General features: G+C 38.2%; 1 protein-coding gene across 4 annotated transcripts in view; it reads right to left on the reverse strand.

Moving 5' to 3' along the window:
* The window catches only part of ARHGEF10 (Rho guanine nucleotide exchange factor 10), a 111,766-nt gene that overhangs the window by 51,781 nt on the left and 47,057 nt on the right, over positions 1-12,928 (reverse strand). For 3 of the 4 annotated variants that reach the window (XM_032683432.1, XM_032683428.1, XM_032683429.1), the window contains 7 exons: positions 12,461-12,538; positions 12,060-12,239; positions 10,920-11,036; positions 8,891-8,983; positions 7,333-7,503; positions 5,385-5,530; positions 2,271-2,446 (listed from right to left, as the gene is read on the reverse strand). In XM_032683432.1, coding sequence (XP_032539323.1) covers positions 2,271-2,446; positions 5,385-5,530; positions 7,333-7,503; positions 8,891-8,983; positions 10,920-11,036; positions 12,060-12,239; positions 12,461-12,538 — 961 coding nt within the window. The remainder of the gene's footprint in view (positions 1-2,270; positions 2,447-5,384; positions 5,531-7,332; positions 7,504-8,890; positions 8,984-10,919; positions 11,037-12,059; positions 12,240-12,460; positions 12,539-12,928) is intronic. The other variant, XM_032683430.1, reaches the window with a different exon arrangement.

Genomic DNA, 12,928 nt, shown 5'->3' on the forward strand with positions numbered 1-12,928 from the left:
ATGTGGCAGATAGAAACCAACTTCTCTCAGTCCTCCAGAAACGGAAGAGGTGACCCCTCTACTACTTAATGCTTTTACACAGAATCACCATTATTCTGTATCTCTCCAGTACCCACAAACTAGAAATGCAAGTTGAAAATCAGGTCTGAGACGTGGTTTTATATGTCTCAGGATTTTGCCTATAGCATCTCAAATTGTTCTTGACCATTAGATGTTGTTAAAACCACATACTATAAGGCCACTGGGATTTCATGAAACTAGCAGTCTCACCAATGATGTGCTACTACAATAATAAAGATTTTGTCGTCATCAACTATAAAATGCAGCAACTTGGTGAGTGCAAATGAAAAAGCAACCGTGAAACACTGTACAAAGTCTTACCAGTCCTTTCCCTCTGCAGGAAGGCAGAGCTTCTGTATCTAAGCTTCTGTAATCTTTAGCAGCCAAAACTGGAACTAAGGGGGCAACTCTACAGAACAACTAACAGAATTAGGTGTGTATTCAAACTCGCCTGTACCGGTCAGTTTGAACAAGTCTGCATTCAGAGTAGCACTAGTGCAGACACAGCACTATGTGCAAATAGCAAGGCTATGCTCTTCCTCTTTTTTGGTTCGTTGGATCATTTGGCAGAAATGTTTGATTAAAGCTGAGGGAGGATTTTTTCAGTATAGCCAGCATCCTTCACATCCTTTTTATTTCTTATCTTTTGATCCTTTTTATTAGAAGACTGAATTAGTACAACAGAGCTTACCAAAAGAAAAATTAGTTCAGTTCATCTTTTACCTACTGAGTACCATTTAAGCCAAAGGTCGAGCTACAAATATGCAAATAGTAATTTCTTTTTTGTGTGTTGCTACTGTCACAAAACATGATGAAGCTGAGAAACCTCTAAGTCAAGAGGGGTTCAGAAGGTTCTACAGGACTGTTTAGTCAAGAGTTTTTGTTTCTCCCCTCGCATTTCTCTTCCCCATCTGACCTTGCTGCTATGCAAGGATTTGGTCTAATCAGCTGTGAGGCTACTGAACAAAGTCATAGCTGGAACTTTTAACAAGGTGTTTCTACCACACTCACCTACAAAAGGGACCCCCAACTCTAAGTAATGCACTTCTTTATATACATTCCTCCCAAGGGTTATGCATACAGCAGCTCGTAAATTATAATAAAAAGGCTTCAGTCTCGTTGTCTAAGCAGCCCAGTAATGCTTAAAAGGAGCTACAGGAATGAAGTCACTCTTGAAATTGAGACATAAGTACCTATAATAACATTTTCTGTGGCTATTTACAAAGGGAGGAGCAAGAAGACCTGACAATAACCACCGTGGAGAATACAGGAGGTATTAAATATTGCAGCTACACCTCAGATCACTCTGACGTGTAGCATTTATGCCTCCTTACAGCACAAATTTGGGAAAATTCATGAAGCCAAGGGTGCAATATTAAATAAATGTAGTGTGAAGTAGTGCCTACAGCTAGCACTGAAATACACGTAAATTATAGTCCATTAATACAGATCACAATCTAGATTTTTTAAATGCGTTTCATATTACAATATATAGGCAAAACACAGGATATAAAAAAAACTTCTCATGTATGAAAGTCTAGCTACTGAGTAAACTCTTAAAATTCATACATCTCTCGAGGGCAGTTGGCAGACTTGTAGGAGGGATTAACAAGCATGGAAAGAACTTGCAAACTTAAGAGCTTGAGGTCATTTTTGGAGAGAGGATAGGAGGAAATTACCTATTAGTGTATTTTTTCAAAATTATTCATTAAAGTTTTTTTATGAAGCACTAGTTTAAAGGGCAAGATACTATGGGTTTGAAATAAGTGAATAACTTTTACCCTGCAATAACCACTTGTGTTCAGACTCTTACTTCACAGCAACAGAGTGCCTGATCATTTTTATTGAGAGAAACTTATTTGCTTTAACTATGGCATAAAGAACATACACAGAACCAGCTACCACGGGACCACTGGCATGCCACACCAAAACAACCTTTTTGCATGTCCACACACCCTCATGCTTTAAAAACTCTTTATGCATTCATGTAGAAAATTCTAAACTAGGACAAACACAAGTAATTCATATTGCAAGGCAGAAGCCTGGCTATCACTTTATCACTCAGTTTCCAAAGAAAGAGGTTGTATTCTCTTCATGTTACAGAAATCGTCATGCACAAAATACTTTCCTTTGTTTGCAGTAGCCCATTGGACTTCAAATATGGATTTTAACAAAGTAGTCTGTAAAAGTCAGTAACTCCTGTCACTTACTTGGCTTAGAGTTAATGATGATGTTTTCAGCAGAGTGCTGAGGTGGAAACCTGCAGTTTTCTCCTTGGCTCTCACTGCTGCCATACTCTATGACTTCCACTTGTCCCAATGGTACACTCCACTTCAATAAATACCTCTGGTCAGTTGTCATGGTGCCACTGCTTTCATAGGAAGACCTGGAAGATGCACAAATTATTGCTGTGACAAGCAACTATGTTTCATGATATCCCATTTAATATTCCAGCTTCTAAAATCTGCTGTTTGTCAGTTTGAGTACAGTGCACAACTTGAAAAAAATACATGCCTCAGGCAGACTTTTGTGACATACCTTTTCTGAGGTGCAAAGAGCAGCTATGCAGGTGTAGATAATCTTGTTTACAAACACTGTAGGATCACCAACAGCAGTGCTTACATTTCTATAGCATATATACATTTGTATAAATGACCATCTTTTAAGACTAATGTGCACTTTGACATCCTAACACAAGTGTTTGGGATTACACTTTGGTTCTGTATTTTCCTGACTCTTTTGAAACAGTGCTCAAAAGAAGTAACTGTTATATTTAAGGAAGTATGGATGATGGGATCTTTGATTCACTACTGGTAACGGGAAGGACAACGTAACCTCCCAAGGGCTGAAAGGTTAACATTTCTGCCAAGCCACGCAGCCCAGAATGTTCTGTGCAGGAGACTTCTGCAACTGCTGTGGCTTCCAAGAGTAATCCCACGTGAGCTGCTGCTAAAGGAAGTGTGTATCAACACACATCTATGCGGAAAGAGCACACTGAGGAAGCTCACTAGGAAGAGAAATGACATTAATACCAATTTTACATTATTTCCCTCATTCCCTTATGCACATTCAAGTAGAAGTATCAAATATTTATTATAAAGGACCAAAGAGAGGTTAAAGTGAATATAAAACGCTTACTTCACAGAAAGCATGACCGAAATACAGAAGTTAAATGCTTGGGAGAAATCAGAAAAATGCATTTATCTAAATGCTGAAGTTCAGCTAGTCACCTACCTATTCACAACACAGTCACACTTGTTTCAATGAAGAAGCAAATATGAACAAAAAAAACAAGTGCCACAGCTTAAGTAAATATTTATAAATTCTTGATCTAGCTTAGAAGAAAAAACAAGACTAGGCAGTACACAGTTGTTCAGTCACTAGGGATAGCATCCACCCTGTCCAACTGCTGCTACTTCAAAGATAGGCCTCCAGCTCAAGCCAGTCATCTGGACTACATGTGAAGAAAGACCTTCTGAGGGTCATGTCCTCTCTAAAAATATGTATCTTTTGCAAGCCATAAAAAATTCATTTGGAACTAATGGTCTCCAGGCTTCTGGGATGTCTGAGTATTCCTGTAAAGGTTGGACAAAAGGGGGTTGAGAAAAATGAGCTGATAGATACTGCACAGCTATGTGTACGTGTAAACCTTCTGAAGTGGTCTACATCTCCAGGGTGAATCTGCGGACATGCACGCTGATAACCAGTGCTGTAACAGAAGTCTAGCTTAGGTGAGATGAGTAACATCTATGCAGTTAAAATGAAGAGAAATAAAGCTCATCTCGTGTGACCTGAACAGGCAAGTGGTATATTCTACAGCATATTCTCATTTTGAACAAAAACTTTTGGACTATACCGGTGTCATATGTGAAGTCTGGCAGACAATTTTCTTCAGTCCCTAACTATCTTGCGTGCAAAGGTAGCTCCTTTTGCAGTAAAAAACTAAGAGCAGTCCACGAAATCATGCAGGAATTTTAAGTCCACACACACAGTTTGCAGGTGGACCAACCCTCAACTGAACACCCCAAGGAAGTCACAAAACCTTTCCGCTGCTAGTGAATAAAGCTAGAAGTGCATTCAACTGTTCTAAAAACCCACTGTTATTTCAATAACGTCTTCAAAAGCAAACCTTAGCTGCTACAGGAAGCCCTAATTAAACTTTTTCAGTGTTATCAAACCCCCATGACACATGCATGCCAAATTGCCATCCCAAAGGAGGTTGCTCAGCACCAGTTAATGCCCATGGGAATAGTGCTGTGATAACCAGAACTCTTGACTTAATGAGGAACACAGAGATTTGGCATAATCATGAATTTCTCACATGGAAAATGAAAACAGACTGTACATTGCCACTTCAAGGACAAATACAGAAAATCCAAGATTATGATGGTATGGAACAAGACAAAAGATGAATGGTCAAAAGCAATGTACTTGCAAAAAAAATATGAGAAAATACCCAAGTGTTACTAAGAAACTGAAGAATTTTTAAAGTAAAAGAATCACAGGATAACTGACATAAGATGTTCATTTTCTGAAGTGCAGTTATTATGTGGCATTCTCATTCACTAACATGGTGAATGCACAAAGCATTCACCTAGTTAAAAAAATATGTACTCTATTCATAATAAGATATCAACTCACGTTATGCTTAAGAAAATCTGTTCTTGGAAAATTTTAATGATCCATATTTTCTTTGTCAGAATGTACTATCACATAAAGCAAATACAGGCAGCATTTGAATTTGAGGGTGACTTTGGCATACACAGAAGTTTACTAACAGAATAATTACAGCCAACAAAAGTAGAGAAAGCACTAGGAAAAATCCTTTCTTCAAAGCACCTTCACTTTAATCCTTAAATGTTAGGTCTCAAGAGATAAAAACCCTTCCCCATCTGGAACTTTGTTAGTGAGTTCCAGGTTTGTTCTTGCTGCATGCATTAGCCTTGTTTTGATTTTTTTATTTGCAAATTCCGTTAAGTTACAGATTTGTGTGTGCATAATAATATGAATGTAAGGAAGAAGAGAAAAAAGTCCTACCTTGGCTTGCCTGTACTTCACTAAGCACTAATACACAGCAATAACTAGACACTACAAAGCATTTCTATCTGTAATCTCCAACTGATATAGTCTCCTTACAAATGTACTCTGGAACCTCCAAATATCAGCTGGCAATTTAGAGGACTGTAACAAAGCTAGTTATGCATTTATTAGGACTACTCCTACAAGTCATTAGCCACAGTAGACAGAACAATAAGAAAAATTTCATTGTCTCTTTTCAAACTGAAACTTGAAGGAACATCTAAAAAATATGAATCAAGTCTTACCGAATATTTACTGTTGCACACATCAGCACATCATTTAACATGAAAAGACGTCGTTCTTTGGTTTTGATAATTTCTCCTTTGTCATTGTAAACCGTCTCAACCATATCATCAGTCCGTATGAGGTATCTGTTTCCACTGCTGAGTAGCTAGATTTTGAAAACAATCAGCATCGTATATTATACATAGTACATCTAACATTCAGTGCAAAAGGCAAAAGAAAATACAACAGGTTATCACTTGCCATCCTAGCACAAGTGATCGCAGGTAGATTTGCTAAGGGAATTAAGCCTCTTCTTTAATTTGCTTTTCATGTAGAGAAACAGTAATTTCTGCTGCCACCAATATGGCCTGCAGGGGTTTTGGGTCTTAATGCAGACCATAATTGCTCTGGGAATCTTCCACACTGATAAAGGCTCCCTGGTGAAAAAAATTATAGCTTCCACAATTTCTGTGGTTTCCTTCCCTCGACGTTTCTTTCACAGCCCACTGAAGTGCAACACATGGTTCCAGTTGCCAAAGCGGGAAGCCAGGGTTGGAGGAGGAAGGTGCTCAGTCTGCTGTCCCCCCAGGCTCACAGAGCTAACCGAGGAGCACAGCTGGCAGGGTGCCAGAGACTGCAGACAAGATGGCATGTCCAAGACATACATGGCATGTAAATTGTTCCTGACAATTGCCTTCAGGGGCTGAGGATCAGCACCATGTGCAAGCGTGAACTAAAACCTTACAGGTGTAACACACTTCTGTAGTGTCCAAGAGAATAAAACAGTCCACAACTCACTTCCTATCCATCCACTTCCTTCATCATTTATTTCCCCCTGCCTGGCACTGTTCCAAAATGGTATAGGCAGACATTAACCCACAAAGCACGGAGGGTCCTGTGAGATTTGGAGTGATTATCCACATACATATCAATTTATCCTCCAGTGCATAACACACAAAATTTTGCAGTCAATATTGACTGAAAAAAGGAAACCTGGGCTACCTCTTCAAAAGCACATTCTGTGTCTTGAACTCCTTGAACTATCTGTAGATGAATTGTAGCTGCTTCAAGAAGCAGGAGTATGAGAACTAGAAAAGGAAGTAAAATGTTTGAATCCATCTTCTAATGCACTTAGAATGGAAATACTGCTCCAGTATGAAAATAAATTCAGTATTCCATTCCTGATAAATAGTTTAAAACAAGTACATTGACTATTCTGGTTTTCCTAAAGGCTATGCTTTTATCACCAAAAAAAACCCCCATCCCTTCAGTATGTCCCCATTACTTCATCCCAGAAAGAGTCCAAAGCATAAAAATCTATAACTTCACAAAAGCAATAACTCAAGGATTTATGCCCCATTTCATGGGAAAGGAGGAATTATTTATGATACAAATAAGACAAGCATGCATATATCCACAGTACAGACAGTTACTAACAAATTCATTTGAAGAAAGTTCCTTCCTTCTTAGTAAATGTCTTCTGTATTTCTTTAAAGACATTTCTACTGTATGATGCAAATGCATTAATGAAATAGAGTTGGATGCTCCTTAAACAAGGAAGATGTTGAACACATTCAACAGCACATCTTGAACTGCTCCATAGTTGGAAGTACTGCAGCAAAAGGACCTGGTTCCTTCCTTTATACAGGAGTAATTCCTCAGTTCTAGAATTAATTTAAAGTTGAATTTTCCCATGCAGAAAATGTGTAGGAGACTTTACTATATAGCATCGTTTCCTACACTGTCACAGAACACCAATACTGCTGCTGCTATTTCAGTTTGTTAACCACTCCAGCACGTGGTTTAACCAGCGAGCCTGTTCAGCCCCAGAGGCAGGTCACATCTCTCATCTACCACTAGAATGACCCCAGGTGGTTGAGCTCTACAGAAAAAACCATAGGTGTCTCTTTGGTCTGTTTTAGAGATTGCTCAAGTGACTCTTCCATCATACTTTCCTACTTTCCTTACCTTGTTCAGATAACGTTCATTCATTGCTTTTGCTATTTGTTTTATTTCACAGCGCTGATCTGCATCCCTTTTTCTTTCATTTAACTTCTCTGCCAGTGTTTCAAGTTCTGTAAGAGCCATCTGTAGAGGTAATCTGTCAGGATGTCCCTTATTAGTGTTCTTCAACATATCCTGAGGGGAAATTACAAAACAAAACAAAAATCAGATTTAATTTCAAAGCCAAGTTCAAAAGATTACATGAGGTAAAGTTACAAATACATTCTTTACCTGAGTACTATTAAAGAATAAGACTAACAAACACCTAATGAATATTCAGACAGCATGGTCCTTACCTTCCTGAATATCTTAATAATTCTTAAAAAAGATACTGAATACAGCTTATTTAAAGGATGAAAGTACAGAAAAGGAACATAATATTAAACAATTTGAAAATCAGTTACAGTACAATGCCAGTGTCTGTTAACAATTATTTAAAATGAAACTTTCCCGAAACTTCCTGCTGTAATAATACTGCATTATCTTTATTATCATTATTATTCCTCACTAAATGGACAGTGTGCTCATCCTAAAGTAGGAGACCTTACTTCATGAAGATCACAACAGCTTCTCCAAGTCTTTTACTTTTGCAGGCATACAGTAGGAACAATATGAATTAATACTTTTTCTCCTTTCCCACAGCACTTAAAAATCTCTACATATTCACTCCATCTTCCTGCCAGAATAAACTTCATCACTCCTGCTACTAAAAAAAACTCTCACCATAACTTCCAGCCTACATGCTTCCCCAACAACTACCCCAGCTCCTTCACCCACAATAATTCACAGACCTGCATCCCAAAGCCTGCCCTGCTCTGTGGCACCTCAAAACACAACCAGCACACAGTCCTCACTGGGGTAGGCCTGCTGTGGTCTGGAAGGAGTTACAAACAGTGTAAATTGGTCAGGAGGATGTCTCTACTGGGGAACTGTGCTCTTCCTGCAGTTTGACTGCCTGCTGAGATGAGACTCAAGGACTCCCAGTCAAATCCCCAGTTTCCATGGGAAGAAACAGAAGATGCTGCAGGTCAAAAGGAAGCTGCAACACACTCTAGCAGGTTCTGTAGTCAGGGAGAGAGAGTGCTGTTGTTCCGCATGCCACATATATTCTGAACTCTCCAAGGCGTGAATTAAATCCTCTTGAATTGCTCTTAAATGGAAAGTAATGCCACCAAGTTCTTAGTCATATTTCGTAGTGTTATTAGCTAACAAATTGATATGAACAAGTAGCACATTTGACCTACAGCTTTACTACAAAGTGACTTATAAGATACATCTAACTTGGAAAGTAATCTAGAGTAAGTCTAGTTTGCTAAGATTTTTCTGCAGTGTGCTTACTGCCTGTCGCTGCAATGAGATCAGCACGTTTAATGCACCGAAATTTCTTCTTTGTTATTTCCTCATGTTACAGTGGTCACTTGCACTGCAGCAAGCTCCTCCAGCAGAAGACAGCTATCTTGTATCCCAAAGGTAAACCCCACAAGAATACAACAAGAGCATCCTTTTGGTAAACATTATTTACCTGCAATAGTAGAATGAACTGTGGAAAACGCTGGATAGGTTTCATCATCAAACCATACAGTGTAATGCGATCAGGGCTTGACTCCTGGCACTGCTGCAATGCAAGAAGGCCACAACTGTGAGTGCCTTTCCACCAGTTACAGAATTAAAGAAAACATTTCCTAAAGGTTTTTCTACATCACTTACATTGACTGTAATAGTAGGGCTGTAAAAATTCCATTTACTGCAAAGATTTAGTTTTAAAATATTAAATCTTAAAAACAACCCCACCACTATTAAAATGATGGCCTGTCACTGAACTGAAATCTGCTTAAATAAATACAGCTAAGCTAAAGACACACCAGCAATGCAGCACCCATGTATGTATCGGTAGAGCACAGTCATGTTTCTTACATAAGCAGTGCACTGAAACATCTGACTTGAATGTAAAAATTTTAAGTGATCTGTGGATTTATAGTTCCTAATTTACTATTGCTGCTCTGTTCCTTGGGGCTAAGAGACTAAATCTCTAAGTACCTATGTGGTTTTACCTATGGGTTTTAAAAGGAAATCTAAGGAAAACATCATAATCTCAGTGCTATGCAAACAGAGATTTCATCTTCTTTATTAAAAGAAACTAAGGAAAAGAACATTGATTTATGTTTAGAAATAAAAATGTAAGAATCCATTACTTTAGTTATCAGGAATGGCAAATAAAACCAAACAAATTTCATTTGCATGTATAGGAAAGCCTTGTTTGTATAAGACATTTAGAAATACTTTGACCAGAATCAAAGCTAACACAAAATAAGGACACTAGAGGAAATAATATTAAAAACAAAGCAAACCTAAACAATATTAAACTGGTGTGGTGCTTAAATTTCTCTTTATTGCTACAGCTATCAGCTTCACAAGAATTTATTTCCATAATTATATCCACAAACATATTCTTTTGCCCAAACAGTAGTGAAGATTCTGGTCTTCACTGTTGGTGGGTAAACAAAAAAAGGAAGGTACAAAAATGTCTTCTGTCACCAGAGTTTGGCCATGAGTCCCCAGCTCCCAGCAGCACCAGAGTGGCACTGACAAGCAGCGATGAGAGGTGCAGGTTATGTCTCTATTGCAACAACAGGCTTTTAACCATATGAGAAGTATGAAGTGACTACATTCACAAGAGTCTCAACTTCATTGTGCCTAAGGCTGCCAGAGTATGATCCTGCACAGTGTTGGCCACATTCCAAAAAGTTGTTAGTTATTTTTAAAATCTGAAGACAAACCCCTGCCACCCTTCTCTAGGCAACCTAAGTACTGCCCTCGTTTGCCTGGGGTACCCAATTTCAGTGGACCATTGCAATGGAACTGACAGGGCAACAGCTTTGAGAGGTACAACTCAATCTATGACTCTCAGGGAATGGGACACGCAGAGCTTTCAGGCTCTCAGCAATGTCACAGACAACCTAAAAGCCTTTCAATGGATTCTGTGTACTCTCTGTAAGGTATCAACCCTAGGGATTCACAGCACTTCAACTGCATGTACCAGGATCTCTAAACACATTGTTACAAGCATTATATGCATCAGGGTAGTATGCATTCTGCACAAAAATTATCAATTTCAACCCCAAATCAGAAACATGATTTTCAAAATACTAGGGAAGTGTTGTGGAACAGAAATATAGTTGCACTACGCTCTTCACAATACAATAAAGAAATTAGAAATAAAATAAATCCCAAATAAAAAGAGGCTTCATATGTTGAACTATTATTTGAAGCTCAGCTGATATAGAAGAATCCCAATATTTTGCCAAGCACAGGAATGCAAACACCAATAAACTGATTTGAACAACTGCAAAACTACTCTGTACTTCAGAATACATCCTAGATCTAATGTTATTATCTTGAAAACACAGTAGGGGAAGTGAATTTAATGGATTTTTTTGTGCCAAACCCATAAAACATAAACTCAAGTCCAGTTGCATACTTATACCTTACTTATAACTTATACTTTCTTATTTATACATATGCACAGCTGTTTTAAGATTGAATGAACTCACCTTTAAGAAATCTAAAAAGGCAGGTTTGGTGGCACATGATTTCTTGAGAATCCCTACCGCTGTACTGAAGTTGTTCACATATTCGCTGTACGCATCCAACACCATAGATTTAGAAAACTGGAAAGACAAAAGGGTAAGCCTTAACTATAAATACAAAAGACCTCTGAAAGCAAAGCTATCTGACCATTAAGGATTCACCTCGATTAGACCTAAGATCTTTGCTTCTCCTAGTGCTGGATCTACAGAAATACTGGTGATACCCAAAATAATCTTTCTGTAGAAGACAGGTCAGAAACATACAGATGTAAGAGCTGTGAATTACAAGATATGTATTTACAGAAATTGCTTCATCTTGGCCGCAACACTAGGACACAACCTGAGGACTATGGGCAATCAAAGAGCATCCTCTGAGATTCAAAGTGGTAGCTGCATCCCCGATCATCTCACTGCTGTCTGTCTTCCAGACTAGGTGACTCAGGGAAGTCCCAGGGCCTTCCTGTGCTAACCTCAGCTAGTCAGGACTTACCAAGAAAGCAGACAAATTGTGTGGCCTGCAAACAGTTACATGAATGGTAAGATCATTGCCCATCACCTTCACACTGGGAATAATGTCCTTCTACCAACCAAGGCCACTACTTGTTTTCTCTACCTTAAAACAGTAAGTAATTCAGCCCTTTACTGAATGGACTTCATAATGGCATGTTTTACAAATACTCTTTATCTGTGCCCCAGGCTCAGTTAGACCTCAGGAACTCAGGACATCATCTACTGTGGTTTTTTAACACTCACAGACTACTATGTATGACTATTTACTTTGTAAGAGATGCTGAGCCTCAACTGCACTTTAATTTTGGTGGGTTTATGAATCTCTAATTTCTCAGAAAAAGAAACTATTTACTTAAATGTCTGAAAGCTTGATCAAAGCCTGAAAATTTTACCCACAATCCTTTCTTATCTGCCAACCAAGCCAAAGACATTTGGTGTCAGTTTCCTTACCAAGATGGTACATACATACTCTGGCAGTTGCCGCAGGCATTGGTGAATACGGTAATAAAGCAGTCAAGTTAGAAAAAAAGATACGGAGATGGAATAAAAAGACTAAAATAAAAAGAGATTATCTGTTCTGACACATTTGCTTACTGAAGCAACAAAGACATCACCGATCATTTCAACAGAGTCCCACTCAGACACACGACTCGCCAGTGCAATCTGAAACATTGAATGGCACTGAAGAATTTCCTTAATTCGATAAAAGACCATTTTAAGTTTTCTTTCACTCAGTAATTTTGGTTCCATATCTGAAAGGGGCTTCTCATATTGCTGTGGGGGAAAACAAAAAGTAAATAGATTTAAACAAACAAAGAAATGGACTTCTACAAGCAGAAAAACCAACTTATTTAACAGTACACACACAAAATCACTGAACATTTGGCATGAAGCATCTGTAGCAAAATCTGTGCAAGTCATATGACAGATTCTTTAAGGATCTGATTATTGTTCAAATTTTCCAAGTTAAAAAAATGCAAAGGATATTAAGGTACCTCCAGGATTCTTTTAAGGGCATCCACGTAATTCTTCTCACTGTCAACTACAGAGCCCAAAATATACCTTCTCACAACCTGTTAAAACAACAAAGTTTTGTCAAAGCTCTAATCAGGTAGCATCGTCATCAGAATTAGAAATGGTGATGATAAAATTCTCACATCAATAAGACACAAAAATACGAAGGAATTTCAATACTGGAATTGCAATACAAGAATACTATACCCTTCAAAATTAATTAAATTTAGTATTATTCTAAAACTATTTATTTTAAAGAACACAAGAATTATTGTATCTATAATTTTTTTCTGACTGTTGCAATTCCGAGCTTTACTTTTGAAACTTGTGGTTTAAGTTCAACATTTAGACAATGCTCTCAGGTACACGGTACAATTCTTTGGGTTGTCCTGTGCAGGGCCGGGACTCGGACTTTGATGATCCTTGTACACCCCTTCCAACTTAGGATA

The sequence above is a fragment of the Chiroxiphia lanceolata genome, chromosome 3 (assembly GCF_009829145.1).
Source record: "Chiroxiphia lanceolata isolate bChiLan1 chromosome 3, bChiLan1.pri, whole genome shotgun sequence".
Taxonomy (NCBI): domain Eukaryota; kingdom Metazoa; phylum Chordata; class Aves; order Passeriformes; family Pipridae; genus Chiroxiphia; species Chiroxiphia lanceolata.